The following is a 21,573-nucleotide window of genomic DNA, read 5'->3' as shown; positions in this document are numbered from 1 at the left end:
GACTAAAGGAAGAATCCTGGCAGAGTGGGGGCCTTGGGCCTTCCTTCCTGGTGCTACAAAGCCAACACAGAGCCAGGCTTGGGATGCAAGGCTTTAATAAAGGACTTGAGGAGGTGAGAGGTGGTGGTGATGGGGCAAGTGGTGTGGGTGCTGCAGGCACTGGCAGCGGCCCACCTGGGCTGTGGGCATCCCATTACTACGGCTTCACGACTTCAGAGGCAGGAGGGAATAGGCTTTTCAGATATTTTATGGTTTCTTTCACTGTGTTTTCCAGATTCCTCATGATTTTATGACCGAGCTCCATCAGTTTTCCTTCTGTGGTGGATGCTGGGGAATATCGGGGGAGAAAAGTCAGGGAAGAGCTATTGCCCTGCACCCTCGCCGCTCCCCCACACTTTGCCACAGCGCTGGCAAAGGCAACTAATGGGTTCTTTGATTTGCTTTTCACTCTCATTTCTTAAAATGTTTTTTCATTTATTTTTAATTGGGGGGTAATTGCCTTACAAGGTTGTACTGGCTTCTGCTATACATCGACATGAATCAGCCATAGGTATACATATGTTCCCTCCCTCCCACCTCCCACTGCATTCCACCCCTCTAGGCTGTCACAGGGCACCAGGTTGAGCTCCCTGTGTCGTACAGCAACTTCCCATTAGCTGTCTACTTTACGAATGGTACCGTATATATTTCAGTGCTACCCTCTCAGTTCCTCTCTCATTCCTTTTTGCTAAAGCTTCCTTTCTCTTTCTAACCCAACCATTTCCACCCTCCTTTGCTGCTTACTGTTTGCCCAGCCCCTTCCCACTTCCCCCATCTCTTACCATCACTGGGAGCGTGCTCTGTAGTCTCTTCTGATCCAAGGGAAGCATTTCTGAGATGTTTTTCCTTGAGTATGGACAGAGGCAGCTTGGGATTCTGATTCTGTGGTTGCCTGGGAGATCTGATCACATTTGGCTCTTTGGAAATCAAATCTTCTCTGGAGATGGAAGGCTCCTTAGAAAGGTCCTCAGTGGAGATCTGGAGGTTGCTGATGATGAACTGAGCAGCTGGGACCAAGATGATGCAGGAGGTGAGGGCAGAGAAAGAGCTCATGGTGAGGAGTAGCCAGTCAGTGCTCTGTTATCTCCCTGAACACTGGTGGCCACCAGGGTTGAGTCATTGCCCAGTTATAGAGCAGGGTTGATGTCCCATGCCAGCATCCAAATCCACAAGCACCTGGTTTTGGATGCCTTTGACTAGGAACTGCACTTTTAGCAAATTTACCTTCCTAGTGAAAAGAGAATAGCTATGCAAATACCTGTCCCATTGTCTGGCGCATAGGAGGGGGTTCAGTTTTTTCCCCCTGAATTTTGGGAATTGCTTGAGTCTGCCTTCTCTGGCTTTTGCCATGTAAATTGTGTGTGTGTGTGTGTGTGTGTGTGTGTGTGTGTGTGTGTGTGTGTGTGTAGGAAGTTAGCCTGAGACTAAACCATATTTACGGATAATCCACAAAGCAGAATCCTGCAATGTTCAAGGTTTTTGTGGGATAGGGAGCTTGGGACCGAGGAGCCCCAGAAGCATCCTCACCTCAGGGTGAGCTGAAACTCCTCACCTGCTAGCATTCAGGTGTGAGATGTAGTCTCCATACCCATCTCCAATGACTAACCAGCATGAAGTGCTGTTCAAAGAGCTTCTGGCCCCTAGAGCTTGGCCAGTTAGTGCTGTAGGAAGGATTAAGATCCAACATCAGAAGGGATTGTCTCTGCTCCACCTCTTTCTCAGGTGGAGAATTCGTCGTTGTTCGTCATTCACTGAACAATCCTTTACCACCACTGACTTACTTTAAAGGGTGCCAGTGTGAGACTTACAGGCATCAGTGGGCTGAGCTTCCAGGTGGGTTTCATCTTCTGGCTCTGAAAAATAAAACAGTTAAATTTTCCAAAGTTCTGAAGACATTTAACATGTGAGATGCTCTTATGCAGCCCCTTTTGCCCCAGCATTCTTCTCTCCCTTACCATGTTTTATGTTTTCCGTCGCACTTCTAACACACTGGCCCTTATTTAATGTGCTTGCTGCTGCTGCTGCTGCTAAGTCGCTTCAGTCGTGTCTGACTCTGTGCGACCCCATAGACAGCAGCCCACAGGCTCCTCCATCCCTGGGATTCTCCAGGCAAGAACGCTGGAGTGGGTTGCCATTTCCTTCTCCAATGCATGAAAGTAAAAAGTGAAAGTGAAGTCGCTCAGTCGTGTCTGACTCTTTGTGACCCCTTGGACTGCAGCCTACCAGGCTTCTCCGTCCGTGGGATTTTCCAGGCAAGAGTACTGGAGTGGGGTGCCATCGTCTTCTCCGTTAATGTGCTTACTGTTGGTTTATTCCCCTAGGGTGTAATCTCAATGATGACTGATATCTCTGTATTTTGAGAGTGTATTCCAAGCATCTAGAACTATGTGTCTGGCATACATTAGGTGCTCAATAAATAGCTGTTGAATGTATGTGTGTCTATGTCTTGGCCTCACTGTACAGAGAAAAGCAGAAAGCTCCATGGAGGGGTAGTGACTCTACCGGGGGTTTCCAGCATCATCTGAACCTGGGATCTAATCTGAATCTCTGCTGACCCATAGTCTGCCCTGATTTGGGTTCTGTTTGGCCCCTCTGGCCCCAGCCGCAGGTTTTCTAGGGTGCAGGATTCCTGGGGTCACGTGTCCTAGCTCCCTGCCTCCATCCCCAAGTTTATCCAGGTGTGAATGTTTGGTTCTGACTGCATCTCCTGACCTCTTCACACAACACATCACAAGGATTAAGGAAAGGCCTTTGGAGCACTGAGGCCTCTCCAGCCAAGGCTCAATGACCCCAGGGGACACGGGGAGGTTGATGGAAGCCAGACTCACCGTTAAGGATGGCGAGAGAGGTGGCGGCCAAGCTGGCCAGAAGCAAGACGCAGAGGAATTTCATGGTGGGGCTGTAGCAGCAACCGTTTTCCCCGGGGCAGGCTGCTTGGTGCTGCTGAGGAGGCTGCTGCTTGGCAGGGGCCTTATTTATTTGAGGGTAGGGATCGGCTCTGGGAACGTAGTTCAGGATTGGACCTGGGAACAAACTAGGTTTCCCCTCCCCATTTCCTTATTCTGAATACATTTGTTTTGGGGAACTGGAACTTCTGGGAAACCAGTTAACAGGAAAGCAAGGTGCCAGCACTCCCCCTGGCCTGGAATGTGCCAAGGGAGCCAGACCCAGGCTCCCTATATGCCAGACATTGTCTTGAGTTTGTGCATATGGGATCTTTTATTTAAACCATGATGGTTGTTAAAATATATGCTATTTGTCAAACAAAAAAACACATTCAAAGTAACTACCAGGGTGTGAGTTTCCCTCCTTCACGGTACTTATTACTGATAAAATTTTACTTTTGTTTAAGTGATCATTAAATTAATATCTATCTCCCCAGGAGAGTAGGGACAGATTAGATGAGCAGAGTGAATGAATAAAGAAAGGGCTAGGCTATCCTCTGGGGCTACAGATGAACACTCCCCAGGCATTCAGGAAAGAAAGGGCCAGGATTTTTTTTAATATTTATTTTTATTTATATATTTGCTGCACTGAGTCTTAGTCGCATGCGGGACCTTCTGTTGCGACGTGTGGATTCTCCAACTGCGGCACATGGACTTAACAGTTGCGGTGCACAGGCCTAATTTGCCCCATGGTGTGTGGGATCTTAGTTCCCCCACCAGGCATTGGACCTACATTCCTTGCGTTGGAAGACAAATTCTTAACCACTGGACCTCCAAGGAAGTTCCAGGGCCAGGCTTTTATAGGGATTCCAGCTATATGCCAGACATTGTCTTGAGTTTGTGCATATGGGATCTTTTATTTAAGTCATGATGGTTGTTAAAATATATGCTATTTATCAAACAAAAAAACACATTCATGGAGGTGAGGCACCTTACACAAGGTCACACACCTGGGTGAATTTGAATCTGTTAGTCTGACTCTAGACCCTATGTCTTATCATACAGGGGCTGGTAGTTCTAGAAGCAGACAAGATGGAATAGCAGGACGCCCAGAGGCATCTGGAGAGGTGGTGGGGGATGCACCTAGGGCCTGAAGCCTGTTCCTGGGCCTGGAACTGAACCGGTTGACCTCCTGTGCCCTCCTCTGGCTGGAGGATTTGATGATCCCTCTGGAGCCTGTTTTTGGATCATGTCCAGAAAGGTGAGGGCTGCTGTCCCTGTGACTGAACTTCCTGTCCTCAGCAGAAAGCATGGCTTGCTGGGCACGTGGGGGTCCCACAGAGGGTAAGGTCCCACCTGTGGACCACAGAGAGCTGTGAGCTGTGTCAACCAGGGCCTTCCCTTCTCTCTGGCTGCAGGAGGGAAGAGCCCAGGCGGCTAGCAGTCCTCCTCCAATGGCTTGGGCACTGCTCTCTCCCTAAGCGAGGCTGTGAAGTGAAGGCAGTTTGTCTTGGGCTGCCTCCCACCTCCCCTTCCTCCCCAGTTTCCCCCACTGATGGGCCACCCCCCTTCTCAGAGGGCACTTGGGAACAGGGCAGGGACAGAGGAGGGTGTTCACCATGTTCTCCAGTACGTGTTTGTAGCCCTGTGGGCTTGCTTCCTAACACACTTCATGATTGGCGGGTTCGGGCCTCCACCATCTCCAGCTTAGGCTAATTCTCACTGTTTCTCACTGCCCTTCTGGCATCCAGTCTGTCTCCACTCTAGTGCTAATGCTGGAGGATTAATCAAGCCCTCTTCCCTACTCAAAAGTGTCTAATGACCATCCACCAATCACAGGGTAAAGTCCAAACGCGCTGGGCATGTGTTCGAGGTGCTCCACCTTTCTGACTTTATCTCTTGGCCCTTTGAATTACTCCTCGCTCACTGGAGTGTTCTTGTTCAAGCTGTCCCTCTGTTTGCCAGCTGTGCTTCTATATCACAATCCACATCAATGATACCTCCTCCCTCGAGTGAACCCCACCTTCTCACCATGACGATTCCCTTGGTTAATTGCCACATCCCTGCAGTCCCCATGATAAAGTTCACATCTTCGTCTTTTTGTGATTCCATCCCAGTACTATTTCTTGAGTAGCTGTTGTGTTATTAAGTTTTGGCGATACGGTGGTGAGCAAAATCTCCTGGCCCTGTCTCAAAGGCCTTTGTTGTCTAGCATTTATCACACTTGATTGTAATTCTCTGCTTTGATCGATTGCTCTCACTGGTCAATTACCATTTTGAGGACAGGAGCCATAGTTTATTTCTGTATCTCAATTTATTTAGCACTGATCCTGACACTTGCTAAGTGCTCCAGTTTGGTAAATTGAATGAGTCAATTTGTCTGTTCAAAGTTGGCCCCTGGAGGATATGTTTACTGTTAGTGGGGAGAGAGGGACCTCTGAGAGGTCTTCTTCAATAATTGAATATTCCAACAAGAATTGTATGTGATAGGTACTTGAGCTTCAACAGTGAGCAAAACTTCTGGGATTCTTGCTCTCCTAGATAGGATTGCCAGGTAAAATGCAAGTTGCTCAGTTAAATTTCAGATAAGCAGTGAATAATTTTTTTAATGTAAGTATATACTCAAATATTGCATGGGATCAGCTCATACTAAAAAGTTGCTTATCATTTTCCTTCAATTCACATTTAACTGGGTGTTGTCTATTTTGTTGGCCAAGCTTGGCAATCCTACCCCAAGGCTCCAGAGAAGCCTCCACCCTCTGCCACCTGTCCCTTCTAGTTGGAGCTTTGTCCTCTGTTCCTGAGGGCTCACAGGCAGGGGAACAATGGACTGAAGTGAAGTCCAGGTGCCAGGCCTGTAACTTCCTTCTGAGAAAAGAGGTCACAGTGGTTCTTAATGCACAAGTTCCCGACTGCACCAGATGACCCTGTTCCTCTGGCCACTCATATTTGGTGAGGAAGCCTGGGTCTTATCCAGAGAGAGCTATCACCTGGCTGGACATAAGGAAGACCAGTGGCTTCTGAGGATACCTGGGTGAGAGACATGTCCATTTCTGATGCTCCATACAGGATGGTCTCTAACCAAGTCAACGAGATCCTTCTCAGTGAATTCTGAATGTGAGGTAGACAGAATGAAAACTCAATGAGATGTAAAAGTGGTAGTTGCAGAGGAGGAAGGGGGAGGCAGAGAGATGCCAACGAGACAGAGGGAGGTTGACATATGCACCCTGGGGCTGATGTCACGGCACAACGAACGTCGCCGGAACAGCTGGAGGGGCTCACAGCCCACCCCGGTTGTTCCCTGCTCAGCACTCTACAGGGCCTGCTGAGATGCTTTCCTGATCACCCTTCCTGCTGTGTCAGCTGATGTAACTGGAGTGAATCTCATAAACTTGGAAAAGCCTATTTTGTTTTTAAAAATTAGCTCTTAGTCGGGACACCCAAGTCCAAAGGTCAGTCTGCCGTGACTTCATTGTACGGCCCTTGGCCAGCCACTCCCCACCTCTAGGCCTCGTTCTCCTCTCCAGCAAGGAGAGGAAGGGTCCTGAGGGATCTCCAAGGATCTCTAGGGTTCCTGTTTTTCAGGATCTGACACCCTCTTGGGTCAGGTGTAGTGGCTTATTGGAGATTGCCATTTCTAAAAGGATAGCAGCGTTAGGCTGGTTAGCCTTGAACTTCAGTGCACACAGGGTCCGCTGGGAAACTTCCCCTTCCTTTGCATTTAATAAGTCTGGGATGCACCCAGAAATTCACATTTTTAAAGCCAGTGTCTAGGGCCATTCTGACTTGGAGACGTTGAGGATCACATGCTCTTTGGCAGACAGGACGACGGCTTGTAAGAGAATCTCAAGCTTTTGTTTTGATAAGAATTTTGGGAGGCAGAGAGCCTATTCTTTTGAGTGTGTGTGTGTGTGTGTCTGTATGTGTCTGTTATTATTGTAGTGGTTTCTGGCCTCAGAGGGTAAAGAGTCGGCTTGCAGTGTGGGAGACTGGGTTCGATCCCTGGGCCAGGAAGATCCCCTGGAGAAGGAAATGTCAACCCACTCCAGTATTCTTGCCTGGAAAATCCCATCGATGGAAGAGCCCGGCCGGCTATAGTCCATGGGGTTGAAAAGAGTCAGACACAACTGAGCGACTTCACTTTTCTGGCCTGGGGAATTAGGGGTTCAATACTACGTCCAATTCAGCACTCATTTTCTCCACTTTTCCGTCCCAACTTCGAGTTCTCCCTTCAACACCAGTGGAGAAAGAAAGTGGGGAAGTTGCTGAAACACTGACGAGAAGAATGAGGTGCTCAGGATCTACGCGTGCATGCGTGCAAAGTCCTGTCTGACTCTCTGTGACCCCGCGCACTGTAGCCCGCCAGGCTCCTTTGTCCATGGGATTCTCCAGGCACGAATACTGGAGTGAGTTGCCATACCCTCCTCCAGGGAATCTCCCTGACCCAGGGGTTAAACCTGCATCTCTTGGGGGTCCTGCATTGCAGGTGGATTCTTTACTGCTGAGCCACCGGGGAAGCCTGCTGAAAATCTATCTTTTCTGTCTAATCAGACAAATATTTCGTGCTGCTCTCTCCCTTTTCTCTCTCCCCACACCTCACCATGTTGCCATTGTCTTGAATTTTAGTTCTATGATATAAATTTAGTTCTATGAGACTCTTTTTGAATTTTCCTTAGTCCTTTAAACAATTATTTAATGGTTTTTCATTTGCCTCATCTCTTAACTCATCTTTGTAGATTGAATTATTTGAATAGTTTTTCCATGATTGTTTTCTAAGTAGAAATTTTTGTGGCAAAATTTTTGAGTGTGATTTTATTACCGGTATTATTTAAATGATAATATAATCATTAAAAAGCATGAATGTTGAATTTTTGTCAAATCCCTATACAGAATTCTTGGGATATAGCCATACGCTTTCCTTTATTGATCACTGGTTTATATGATTACATTCATACATTTCCTATTATTAAACCATTCTTTTTAATATTTGTTATTTTTACTTATTTGGCTGTGCCAGTCTCAGTTGCAGTATGTGAGATCTAGTTCCCTGACCAGGGACCGAACCTGGACCCCTGGCTTTGAGAGTGCAGAGTCTTAGCCACTGAACCACCAGGGAAGTCCCTGAACCACTTTTTTTTTTTTTTTTCGCCCCTGGTATGAATTCAACATGGGCTTTCCTGGTGGCTCAGTGGTAAAGAGTCTGACACAGGAGATGTGGGTTCCATCCCTGAGTAGGGAAGATCCCTTAGAGAAGGCAATGGCAACCACTCCAGTATCCTTGCCTGGAAAATCCAGTGGACAGAGGAGCCTGGTGGGCTACAGTCCATGGGGTCACAAAGAGTCGGACGCAGCTGAGTGACTACATGATAAGAATGGACTCCTCTTTCAGCTAGATCCTGTTGGTAATGTCTCGCTTAGGACCTTCAGTGTTTGAAAGCAAGAGAATTTGTTTTTTTTTTTTCCTCCCCACTCCCTTCGTGGGCACTCGTTTGGGATTTTAAATCAATGTTCTACTGGCTTCATTTTAGTATTTGTGAGGTTTCCCCCTCTCTCTGTGCTCTGGGACAGTCTAAATGGAATCAGGTTCTTTAAAGAGATGATGGAACTCATTTGTGAAGTCCTCTGGGCCTGGTGCTCTTGTGTGTGTGTGATAGCTCTTGATATTTTCTGTCTCTTCTATTTTAATTTATTTATGTAGTTTAGCTCTTCTAGGGTCAGTTTTCTTGGATATTTTTCTAGAAAGCAATCCATTTTATTCAGGTTTAAAATTTTATTTGTACATATTGAAACAAAATAATCTTTTAACTATTTGTCTCCTTTTATCTTTGGTAGGTCTTCATTCTCATTTCTTATTCTGATTTTTCTCACCCCATTTCCTCCACCTCTTTTTTTGGTTAAGTTTGATAACTGTATATCTATTTCCCCCTAAATAATCAGCTCTTGGATTTTTTTTAAGTTTAGGTTTATAATTTTTTCCATTTAATTAATTAATTTATTTTTAAAGATTTTGTTTCTTTATAAATATTTATTTTTGTTCATTTATTTATTTGGTTGTTCGGTTGGTCTTAGTTGTGGCATGCAGGATTTTAGTTGCGGCATGCAGAATCTTTAGTTGCAGCATGCGGGATTAGGATGTGGGTCTGTTTCCATGACCAGAGGTTGAACCTGGGTCCCCTGCTTTAAAAGTGCAGAGTCTTAGCCACTGGACCACCAGAGAAGTCCCATTTAATTAATTTCTGATTTTACTAATGTCTTCTATATACTGTCATTAAATTTAGTTTGTTCTTTAATTTCTTTGAGTTGGTTTTTATTTCAATATTTCAAAATTGCTCAAAATCCTTCAAGCTAGGCTTCGACAGTACATGAACCGAGAACTTTCAAACGTACAAGCTCGATTTAGAAAAGGCAGAGGAGCCAGAGATCAAATTGCCAACATCTGTTGGATCATAGAAAAAGCAAAGGAATTCCAGGAAAACATCTACTTCTGTTTCATTGACTACACTAAAGCCTTTGACTGTGTGGATCACAACGAGTAATTCATTTTTATCTTTTCTTTAATGAATGTTAATATTTAAGGTTTTGAAATTTCCTAAGAATATTGTTTTAGCAATATCTCAGATATATAGTATTTTATTACTGTTGCATTCTAGATACTAAGTAGTTCTGCTTTTATTTCCCCTTTTAAGTCAATAGCTGTTTAAGAAGGTTATAAATTCCCATTTGGATAGAAAATTTTTAAGAGGGATTATCTAGGTCTATTCTTAATTTCTAGTTTTACAGTTTTATGATGAGAGAATGTCCATTTGTATTGCTTCCACATTTTAGAGCTTATTAACGTATTGGCTAAGAATGTGGACTTGGAGCCAGACTGACTCAGTTCAAACCCCAGTTCACCGTGTACTAGCTACCTGACCTTATTTAACTTCTCTGCTTCGAGTTTCATCATAGAATTGTTATGAGGACTAAACAAATTGAAATCTGTAAAGTACTTAGAACAGGGCTGGACACATTTTTAAGGTTTATAGAAATGTTAGTCATAATTATTGTTGTGCTTATTTATCATGATATACTTTTTTGAGGTTTTGAAATGAAATATGTTCTTTTTAAGACTAATAAATTAGCTCTATCTTACTATTTAAGTTACTTAGATACTCCATTGCTGTATTTTCCTGCTATACTAGACCTTTGAGGACTGAGACAGGTAATTAGAGCCTCTCCAATCACTAATTTTGCTTGTCCCCAAGTTTTGGTGTTCTTTTAGAAGATGCAGAAACATTTGTGTCTGTGAGGTTTTTTTTTGGTGAATTATAAACTTTATTCATATAAATACTCTTCTCATTTAATGTCTTTGTATTGATATAAATGTTATCTGATATTAAGATCAATATTCTGCTTTGAAAAATTTTCTTATGTGCTTTTGCCCATCCTTTGACTTTCAATATTTCAAAATTGCTCAAAATCCTTCAAGCTTGGCTTCGACAGTACATGAACCGAGAACTTTCCAACGTACAAGCTCGATTTAGAAAAGGCAGAGGAACCAGAGATCAAATTGCCAACATCTGTTGGATCATAGAAAAAGCAAAGGAATTCCAGGAAAACATCTACTTCTGTTTCATTGACTACACTAAAGCCTTTGACTGTGTGGATCACAACAAACTGTGGAAAATTCTTAAAGAGATGGGAATACCAGACCACCATAGCTGCCTTCTGAGAAACCTGTATACAGGTCAAGAAGCAACAGTTAGAACCAGACGTGGAACCATGGACTGGCTCAAAATTGGGAAAGGAGTACATCAAGCCTGTATATTGTCACCCTGCTTATTTAACCTATATACAGAGTACATCTTGTGAAATGCCAGGCTGAATGAATCACAAGCTGGAATTAAGATTGCCAGGAGAAATATCAATAACCTTAGATATGCAGGTGACACACCACCCTAATGGCAGAAAGTGAAGAGGAACTAAAGAGCCTCATGATGAAGGTGAAAGAGGAGAATGAAAAAGCTGGCTTAAAACTCAACATTCAAAACACTAAGATCATGGCATCCGGTCCCATCCCTTCATGGCAAATAGGAAAACAGTGGAAACAGTGAGAGACTTTATTTTCTTGGGCTCCAAAATCACTGCAGACAGTGACTGCAGCCATGAAATTAAAAGATGCTTGCTCCTTGGAAGAAAAGCTATGACCAACCTAGACAGCATATTAAAAAGCAGAGACATCACTTTGTCAACAGATGTCCGTCTAGCTGAAGCTATGGTTTTTCTAGTAGTCATATACAGATATGAGAGTTGCACTATTAAGAAGGCTGAGCACCGAACAATTGTTGATTCTGAACTGTGGCTCTGGAGATGACTCTTGAGAGCCCCTTGGACAGCAAGGAGATCCAACCAGTCAATCCTCAAGGAAATCAACACTGAATATTAATTGGAAGGACTGATGCTGAAGCTGAGGCTGCAATACTTTGGCCACCTGATGTGAAGAGCCCATTCATTGGCAAAGACCCTGATGCTAGGGAAGACTGAGGGCAGGAGGAGAAAAGGGTGACAGAGGATGAGATGGTTGGATGGCACCACCAATTCAATGGATGTGAATTTGAGCAAGCTCTGGGAGACAGTGAAGGACATAGAAGCCTGGTGTGCTGCAATCCGGGGTTGCAAAGAGTTGGATACGACTGAGTGACTGCACAACAACACATTTCTGAGTTACTTCTTTTCTTTTCTATCAAATTTTGTGTAATTTGACAAGCAAGGACATCCTCATCATAACCTCAATACAACCATTAAAATCAGAAAATTAACATGAAAAATTTTAAAGTTTATATTGCAGTATAGTTGATTTACAATGTCATATTATCTTCAGTTGTACAGCAAATTTATTTAGATGTACAGATACATATATCTATTCTTTTTCAGATTCTTTTCCCCTATAGCTTATTACAAAGTATTTAGTAGAGTATCTTGTGCTATACAGTAGGTTCTTATTGATTACCCATTTTATATAAAGTAGTGTGTATATGTTAATTTCAGCTTCCTAATTTATGCCTTCTCCTGCCTTTCCTCTTTGGTAACCACAAGTTTATTTTCTAAGTCTGTGAGTCTATTTCTGTTTTGTAAATAAATTTATTTGGATAATTTTTAGGATTACATATGCAAGTGATATCATATGCTATTTGATTTTGTCTGACACTTCATTTAGTGTGATAATCTCGAGGTCCATCCATGTTGCCGCAGTTGGCATTATTTCATCCTTTTTTACGGCTTAGCGGTATTCCACTGGATACACATACCGCGTCTTTATCCATTCATCTGTCAATGGACATTTAGGTTGCTTTCTTGTCCTGGCTATTGTAAATCGTGCTGCGGTGAACACCAGGATGTGTGTATCTTTTCAAAACATGTATTTGTCTGGATATATGGCCAGGAGTGGGATTGTTGGATCATATAGTAGCTCTATATTCAGTTTTTTAAGGAACCTCCATGCTGTTCTGCCTAGTGGTGATACCAATTTTCATTCCCGCCAACAAACAGCCTAGGAGGGTTCCCTAGAAAATTAACGTCTGATATATTATTAATATCTTATTGCCATCTAAACCACAGGTCTTGTTTATTTTATTTCATTGATTTGTTTTAATTTTTAAACACTTTTATACAATCTTGAAGGTTGCTTTCCATTTGCAGTTAGTATGAACTATCAGCTATCTTACAGTGGTTTATACCTCCCACTACCCAACCCCGATATTGCTTCTCCACCCGACTGGCAACTATTGGTTTGTTGTCTGCATCTGTGAGTAGCATAGGACCCATTTAAATGTTGCTGGTCGTCCCAGTAATGTCCTCTATGACAAAGGGATCCAGTCCAAGATTCTGCAGATCATTTAGCTGTCACAGTTCCTCAGTCTTTCCTGAATTTTCATGGCATTTTCAGTTTTGAAGATTACAGACCAGTTGTGCAGAATGTTCCTCGTAATTAGATTCAGTTTCTTTTTTTTTTTTTGTCAGAAATATCAAGAAGTGACACTATACTCTTCATATTCACATTCTGTCAGGTGGAACACAATTTGACTTGGCCCACTTTTGTGATGTTAACTTTGATCACTGATTAATGTGGTGTCCATCAGTTTTCTCGGCTGGCGATTTACTCTTTTTCCTCTTTGTAATGAATAAATATTTTGTGACAAGTTACTTCGAGGCTATGTACATGTCATATTCCTCATCAAACTTTTACCAATTAGTTTCACATTCATTGATGTTTCTTGGATGAGTTCTTTATCCCTGTAACGGTTGCCAAATAGTGATTTTCTAGTTCAGTCATTCTTTCTTTGTTCATTAGTTGCTATTCCGCTGGAAGGAAAATAGCTGAGTTTCTTACTTCCTCATTTATTTGTTCATTTATTTATATCACTATGGACTCATGATTTTCTATTTAGTCAATGAATGATACTCCTGTTGCTATAATTATTTATTATGATGATTATTATAATTATAATCCTTTATGGTGCTTTTCTTTTGCATTAAACTTGGTTAGTCTGAGACAGTTTGACAGTAAGGGGATTAAGCCGCCCTTTCGGTTAGCCTGTGTATTCTTCTGACACGTCTTCATCATCCTGTGAGCACTTTTTTAGTTTCTGGCACAGCAAGGCACTTCGGCTCATCGTGTACTCTCTCTACCCCAGCCCTGGTATCAGCCATTTCTTCAAGGACTTTTGTCCTCTTAATGATACTTAGAAACAAAGATACAGGCTGTAGGTACGCTCGTTGTTCTTAGATGTTGCTGCTTCCAGGCCTTCCCATTGGTTAAAGGTAGAGGATGTGTGTGTGTTTGCATGTATGCATCTGTGTACATATGGATGTATGGATGTATGTTCATGCAGATAAATGACACATGATACGTATTTTACAGCTAGATGCATATGTGTATATACACACGTATACACACACGTACACACATGTACACACACACACACACATATGCATATGTATTTTGCTGTTGTTGGTGGTGGTTGTATCTGACTATTTGTGACCCCATGGACTGTAGCCCATCAGGCTCCTCTGTCCATGGGATTTCCCAGGCAAGAATACTAGAGTGGGTTGCCATGCTCTTCTCCAGGGGATCTTCCTGACCCAGGGATCAAATCCGTGTCTCCTGCATCGGCAGGCAGATTCTTTACCACTAAGCCACCAGGGAAGCCCATATATATATATAATTTGCCAGTGATACCTCCAATTTCAGTTTGCCTCCACAGAATACAGGCTCAGTCACCCTGCCGCAGGGAGACCCCTCCTTACCCTCCTTGGGCTCTGACACCTCATACTGGGTCACTACTTCCTCCTCCACACTTGTCCCTTTGGCAGACACGCTCATCTCACTCCACTTCCAGAATCTTGTCCAGTTTCCCAGCAATCCCCCATCCCCTGCCCATGCAGATGTCTATCTTGCTGGGCTCTACCTATAGGCTTTTGTGCTGAATTACTGGGAAGGAAGGCAGGAGTGCAAGTTGGAAGAAAGACAATATGAAGCAATTACTTTGTTATTGATATCTCTATTGACCCATCATTTATAGCTTGGTTTTGCTTTGTGATCCAATCTGAGAATCTTTTGCTTTCAGTCTATGAATTTGTGTTATTTTATTTATTCGTACGAAAGGTGTGTTAGATACTAGTTTTATCTTAATACTGTCCTCTTGTTTTAACAATTTTTTATTATCATGTTTTGCTATATTATTCATGCTTCTTTTTCCTCTTTTATGTGTATCTCTTCTGGTAATAGAAAAAATTTATAGTTTGTTTATTGTCCTTTTGATTATCTTTATAACCATAACTTCAAACAATATACTCAGTGCTTTATTATTTAGAGTTGACTCCCTCTACTAGCAATCATTCAGATGGTGTACTTTCTGGTTTATATGTATATAGAATGGAATATTAGTCACTCATAAAAAGAATAAAATAGCAGCAACATAGATGGATCTAGAGAATATCATACCAAGTAAGTCAGAGAAGTGGTACAGTAAGTACGTATGAACCTTCAAATTGCAAGCTTTCAAAGGTTAGAATGTGCATCACACGCCCAATCACGTAAGGCGTGAGGTAAATTGCAGATCGCCCTCTCTCCCCTACGGCTGATGATCATTCCACTCTGCCATCTCCCACCTTCTCTCCCTCCTTCAGTCAGTAACTCTTCTTTCCTGTCCAGTTGATGCCAGCCTCTGTATGGCAGCTACTGTACTGTGCTACTGTACTTTTCAAGGTACTGTACTGTAAGATTAAAAATGCTTTTTGTGTTTGTTTTTTATTATTTGTGTGAGAAGTATTATAAACCTCTTACAGTACAGTAGTATATAGCCAATGGTGTTAGTTGAGTACCTAGGCTAACTTTATTGGACTTATGAACAAATTGGAACAGAACTTGTTTGCATGTAGGGGACTTACTGTATATGATATCACTTTTATGTGGAATCCAAAAAAATAATACTAATGAATCCATATACAAAACAGAAACAGACTCACAGATGTAGAAAACAAACTTATGGTTACCAAGGGAAAAAGGGCAGGAGGGAAGGGATAAATGAGGAGTATGGGATTAACAGATATACACTATACATAAAATAGATAAGCACTAAGAATTTATTGTATGGCACAGGGAATTATATTCAGTATCTGTGATAACCGATAATGGAGAAAAATCTTAATATATATGTATAATTGAATCACTTTGCTGTACACCTGAAACTAATACAATATTGCAAATTAACTAAACTGATGTTAAAAAAACCCCTTCATGGGTCACAGCCTTGTTGTGGTGCAGGGGCTTCTGTGACTCAATGAAGCTATGAGCCATGCTGTGCAGGGCCACTCAAGATGGACGGGTCATAGTGAAAGGTTCCGACAAAACGTGTCCACGGGAGGAGGGAATGGCAAACCACTCCAGTATTCTTGCCGTGAGAACTCCATGAACTGTATGAAAAGGCAAAAAGATATGACACCAGGAGATGAGCCCCCCAGGTTAGAAGATGTTACATCACTGACTCATTGAATGTGAATCTGAGCAAACTTGGGGAGATAGTGAAGGACAGGGGAGTGTGGCGTCCTGCAGTCCATGGTGCTGCAGAGTCAGACACAACTTAGCGACAGAACAACTATTTTAAAAAGTGTATTTTCTCCTTTCTCTCTTCCTCTTCACCAACTGATTTTCATGGGTCATACTACTATTATTAATTTTCTTACTAATTTCTTTTATATATTTATTCCTTGACTTAAAGTAATTTTTGATACTCCAAGTATAGAAGTTGTATATCTGCCTACCTATATTTACTCTGCGCTTTCTGCTATCTCTATCATTCCTATTCTGATCTTTCATTACATTCTCATGGTTTTTAACATTTTTTGTTTTAGTCACTAAGTCATGTCCCACTCTTTGCGGCCCCATGGACTGTAGCCCACCAGGCTCCTCTGTCCATGATTTTCTCTAGGCAAGAATATTAGAGTGGGTTCCTGCAGCAGTTTTAGCTCTTGTCTTGCATTACAGTGGATTTAACACTCACAACTAATCCTTTTGCCTAGTTTTTTCCATTTAATCTCTCAGTTGGCTAGAATATATTGCCTGATGCTTTTTTGGAAAGCGTTCATAGGATTGAAATTCCCTGAATTCTTGCATGCTAGAATGTTTGTTGCCTTTAGCCTGGTAAAATGGTTTGATGAGGTACAAAATGCTTGGATCTCACCTGGAGGCCTTTGTAGGGATTTCTCTACTGTCTTTTGTTGTTGAAATCTGGAACGAAACCGTGTGTGTGTGAAAAGTGAAAGTGTTAGTTGCTCCGTCATGTCCAACTTTTTGCGACCCCATGGACTGTAGCCTGCCAGGCTCCTCATTTTTCCAGGCAAGAATACTAGAGTGGGTTGCCATTTCCTTCTCCAGGGCATCTTCCCAACCCAGGAGTCAAACCCAGGTCTCCCACATTGCAGGCAGATTCTTTCCTACCTGGGCTTCCCTGGTGGCTCAGAGGTTAAAGCGTCTGCCTAGAGTGCGGGAGACCTGGGTTCAATCCCTGGGTCAGAAAGATCCCCTGGAGAAGGAAATGGCAACCCACTCTAGTACTTTTGCCTGGAGAATCCCATGGAGGGAGGAGCCTGGTAGGCTACAGTCCATGGGGTAGCAAAGAGTCAGATATGACTCCACTTTCACTTTCTTTCTTTACTGTCTGAGCCACCGGGAAAGCCCGTATTTGTTTGTGTGTATTTCTGTTTTCTTACCTCAGTGAATATGTTGAATGCCCAGTGATTCTTTATTTTTGAAGATAAGGAACTTTACTAGGCCAGTCTCAGCATTGATCATTTTGAATCAGTTTTTCCTTTCAATCTATAACTTCAAGTTTTAAAGTTTATTTATTTATTATTTTATTTTTGGCTGGGTCTTCGATGCTGTGCGTGGTCTTTCTTTAGTTGCAGTAAGCAGGGGCTACTCTCTAGTCGAGGTATGCGGGCTTCTCACTGAGGCAGCTTCTCTTGTTGCAGGGCACAGGCTGTAGATCCCAGGCCCGATAGCTGCGGTGCCCGGGCTTGGTTGCGATGAGGCATGCGGGATCTCCTCCAGCCAGGGATCCAACCTGTGTACCCTGTGTTGGCAGGTGGATTCTTAACCACTGGACCACCAGCGAAGTCCGAGTTTTTAATTTAAATTTTAAATTATGGTAGAATACCTGTAACACTGAATTTACCATGGGGACAAAGAATGCCGCCTGCCAAATCAGCAAAGGATGCTGCGGCCATCAAACCATCAGCCATTACAGCAGCCTTGGCTCAATGGTGAGCCCCAAGGGAACTCTAGATGCAGACAAATAGGTGCCTGCCACCAAGCCTTCAGTCACTGCAGCTATCCCCAACAGAGTGCCCAGAGTGGATTCTGGATGGGCAAGAACAGGATACTGGTCCTAGAGAGTTAAGATGCATATCAAAGAAATTATTTCAATGAGTCTAGACTCTTCCATCTTCCTATTCATAAAAAAGTACTAAATTCATTAACTTGAGATGTCCTTAACAATAATATTTTGTTGTTCTATTTTTTTTTTTCAAACATTCCTATGTATCCTGGCTCATTCCTTACCTCTTTGGAACCGCCCCTCAGAGCTATCTGAGAGGCTGACTTACAGGCCTAAGTACTCAGCAAGTACACTAAATAAAACATAATTCTCCAGTTTTAGGTTGCACATTTTTTTTCAATGGACACCATCTAAATCATTTTTAAGTGTATAGTCCAATGGTGTGAAGTATATTCATGCTGTATAGCCCATCTCCAGCACCTTCTCATCTTGCAAAGCTGTAACCCTTCAACAACTCCCCGTTTCCCCCTCCTTCCAGGAAGATTCACGTTTTCTTTATTTTTAAAGAAACACTGTCTTCAATTACGTTTTTCTTTTCTACGCGTTCAGTTTTTTTTTTCAGGAGCAGTCATTATACACATGGTGGATCTACTTATAAATAAAGTGCCCTTGATTATGCTCCTCTGAGTATATCACGCACTTCAGAGAAGTCGTCCTCTGCCAGGTCTGCCCGTGATCTGTCATTAAAGGACACTGTCAGCATCTTCCCTCAATTTGGTTCCAGTTTCACTGGACTTGGCAGAAGTTTGTCATAGAAAGTGTTATTTGGGGTTAGTACTTTCTATTTGCATCCACAATGGGATTTACACTTCTGCGTTTATTTTTCTTGTTGGAATCAATTCAGCTGACTTCAGAGATAAGAGGTTGGTAGATGTATCTTTACTGTTGCTCCTTACATTTGGATTTGTGTTACTGAGTGGGTCCCCCCCACAACCACTGCGGCCATGTTCATGTCTGAACATCAAACTTCCATAAGACCGGGTAAACAATGGCACACCCAGAAATAAGTCTATATGTTAAAACACTGATTTTTATTTCTGTGACTGTGTCAGGTCTTAGATGCAGCATGTGGGATCTTTTCCTGTTTTTAGTTGCGGCATGCAAACTTACCTGTGGTGTGTGGATCTAGTTCCCCGACCAGGGACCAAACTCGGGCCTCTTGTGTTCAGAGTGTGGAGTTTTAGCCACTGGACCACCAGGGAAGTCCTGAAATAAGCCTATTTTAATTAAATTTTTTTGTGTGTGTGTGGTCATTTTCATGAAATTTAGGGTGGAAATTGTTGTTGGCCAAAATCTTGACTTCCTCTACTCACAGAAGCTGAATGAAAATATGGAGACAGACTTTGGAGGAAATAGAAAGGTGGTTTCAATTCTCAGCCAGTGGAGGGGGCACACAGTAGGCTCATGCCTAAAGAACTGTGCCCCCTTTCCCATGAGGCGCCTAGAGGCTTCTATAAGATGAGGCTTGCGGTCAGGAGTCGATGAGGAGGTGTTTAGGATCTTGATTTCTTCCTGTTGCATTGTCCCAAAGACAGTCTTGCGCTGGTGCCAGTAACCCAGTAACTGAGCCTGGCAGTTCGGTGGCTCTGATATGTAACTACAAGGGGAAGGGTGTTATAAGAGTAAACACCGGACACAGGATGTACTTAGTATAGAGTCAAAGGAAAATAGGTGTGAAGTGGAACTCCTGCAGAGTTAGGGGTCAGAAAAGCAAACTTAGTTATAGACATACAGAGTTAGGAGCAGTTAAAGTAAAAAAGGGCTTCCCTGATAGCTCAGTTGGTAAAGAATCTGCTTGCAATGCAGGAGACCCTGGTTCAGTCCCTAGGTTGGGAAGTTCCCCTGGAGAAGGGAAAGGCTACCCACTCCAGTATTCTGGCCTGGAGAATTCCATGGGCTGTATGGGCCTGGAGAATTTCATGGACTGGATGGTCCACGGGGTTGCAAAGAGTCAGACACGACTGAGTGACTTTCAGTTAAAGTAAAAAAAGTAGGAGTGTTTAGGTTTGCTCACTGATGTCTTTATTCTCTTTCTTCTCAGGAAAAGGAAAGAGAAAAACTCATTCTTCTTTTTTCCTTTTTCACTGCAACTCATGTGGGATCTTTTCTTTAAGTTGTGGCATGTGAATTCTTAGTCGTGGTATATCAAACTAGCTGCCTGACCAAGGACTGAACTTGGGCCTCCTGCATTGAGAGTGCAGAGTTCTGGCCACTGGTCCACCAGGGAAGACCTGAAAGATGCCTATTTTTAAGTAAATAATTATTTTTTGGTCATTTCATGAAATCTAGGGTGGGAAGGGAGGTAGAAAGTCACGCTTAGCCTTCCTTTTGGACACAGATGTGTTTGTATCTACTTTGAGTGGTTTGTCCCACAGACTGTCTATGTATGCACTGCACCTTCAGTTCAGTTCAGTTCAGTCGCTCAGTCGTGTCTGACTCTTTGCGACCCCGTGGACTGCAGCATGCCAAGCTTCCCTGTCCATCACCTGCTCCCAGAGCTTGCTCAAACTCATGTCCATCAAGTCGGTGATGCCATCCAACTATCTCATCCTCTGTCACCCCTTTTTCCTCCTGCCCTCAATCTTTGCCAGTGTCTGGGTCTTTTCAAATGAGCCGGCTCTTCACATCAGGTGGCCAAAGTATTGGAGTTTCAGTTTCAGCATCAGTCCTTTCAATGAATATTCAGGACTGATTTCCTTTAGGACTGACTGGTTGGATCTCCTTGCAGTCCAAGGGGCTCTCAGGAGTCTTCTCCAATACCACAGTTCAAAAGCATCAATTCTTTGGCGCTCAGCTTTCTTTATGATCCAAATCTCACATCCATATATGACTACTGGAAAAACTATAGCTTTGACTGAATGGTCATTTGTTGGCAAAGTAATGTCTCTGCTTTTTAATATGTACTGCATCTTGCCCCCACCCAAAGTAATGTTCAAGTGTACAGATCCATACAACAAGGAGGAGTGGTCTGCTTCTGTTATCTTATATAACCCTCCCTAGGTATCCTCAGGGAATTGATTCCAGGACAGCCTCCCTCCTCACCCCTACCAACCTGAACTCTCAAGCCTCTTGGATGAAATTGCCTAGTATCTGCATATAACCTATGTAACCTTCTCATATACTTTAAATCATCTCTAGATTACTAGTAATACTTCATACAATGTAAATGTTATATAAATAGCTGTATATACAATGTAAATGCTATGTAGATGATTATATATGTAACATTAAAAGCTATATAAATAGTTGCCAGGGCAGGGCAAATTCAAGTTTTGCTTTTTGGAACCTCCTGGAATTTTTTTCTGAATATTTTCAATTTGTGGTCGATATGATCTTGGGCAACCTCAGCCTGCAGCAACTTGGAGTGGGGCTTGGGTTACCAGCCAGAGATTGAGGCTGGGTCACTGTGGTGAAAACACCAGATCCTAACCATAAGACCAGTGTCAGTGACAAGGGTCCTGGCCCTTTGACTTTGCAGAAAAGAATTTCCACAAAGATGGAAAGTAGTGAAGCAAGTAAAGTATTCATTAAGTGAGAAAAAGAGTATAGTATATGTGGATAGACACATGGGCAGACTCAGGGAGAGTCCCTGAGCTGTGCCCTCGTGGCAGTTTGAATCACTTATACAGGGCATTTCTTCTGGTTTTCCTTTGACCAATGATTTTGATTCACCTGGTTCTCAGTCCATATTTGGTATATCTCAGGATCCTTCCATGTGTACACATGCATCTTTTAGCCTAGACGGATTCTACTGAAGAGGCCTGTGGTTAGAA

At 42.8% G+C, this 21,573-nt stretch overlaps 2 protein-coding genes across 2 annotated transcripts in view; both read right to left on the bottom strand.

The window, feature by feature from the left end:
- METAP2 (methionyl aminopeptidase 2) overlaps positions 1 to 21,573 on the bottom strand; it is a 492,318-nt gene that overhangs the window by 153,410 nt on the left and 317,335 nt on the right. The window lies entirely within an intron of this gene.
- On the bottom strand, positions 197 to 2,931 carry LOC128047961 (glycosylation-dependent cell adhesion molecule 1). The gene is made up of 4 exons (XM_052640404.1): positions 2,868 to 2,931; positions 1,848 to 1,892; positions 822 to 1,046; positions 197 to 327 (listed from the first exon to the last, which is right to left on the bottom strand). Exons 1-4 carry the CDS (start codon positions 2,929 to 2,931, stop codon positions 197 to 199), a joined length of 465 nt encoding a protein of 154 aa, XP_052496364.1.

The sequence above is a fragment of the Budorcas taxicolor genome, chromosome 5, assembly GCF_023091745.1.
Source record: "Budorcas taxicolor isolate Tak-1 chromosome 5, Takin1.1, whole genome shotgun sequence".
Taxonomy (NCBI): Eukaryota; Metazoa; Chordata; class Mammalia; order Artiodactyla; family Bovidae; genus Budorcas; species Budorcas taxicolor.
The sequence above is the reverse complement of the archived record's forward strand: the minus strand, read 5'-3'. Positions and strand labels throughout refer to the sequence as shown.

Coding starts and splice junctions, on each gene's coding strand:
- LOC128047961 (XM_052640404.1), bottom strand. CDS start 2,931: ATGAAATTCCTCTGCGTCTTGCTTCTGGCCAGCTTGGCCGCCACCTCT. Junction 1,047..1,847: donor AGCTCAGCCCACTGATGCCT/GTAAGTCTCACA, acceptor TCTTGGTCCCAG/CTGCTCAGTTCATCATCAGC. Junction 328..821: donor AGAGCACGCTCCCAGTGATG/GTAAGAGATGGG, acceptor GATATTCCCCAG/CATCCACCACAGAAGGAAAA.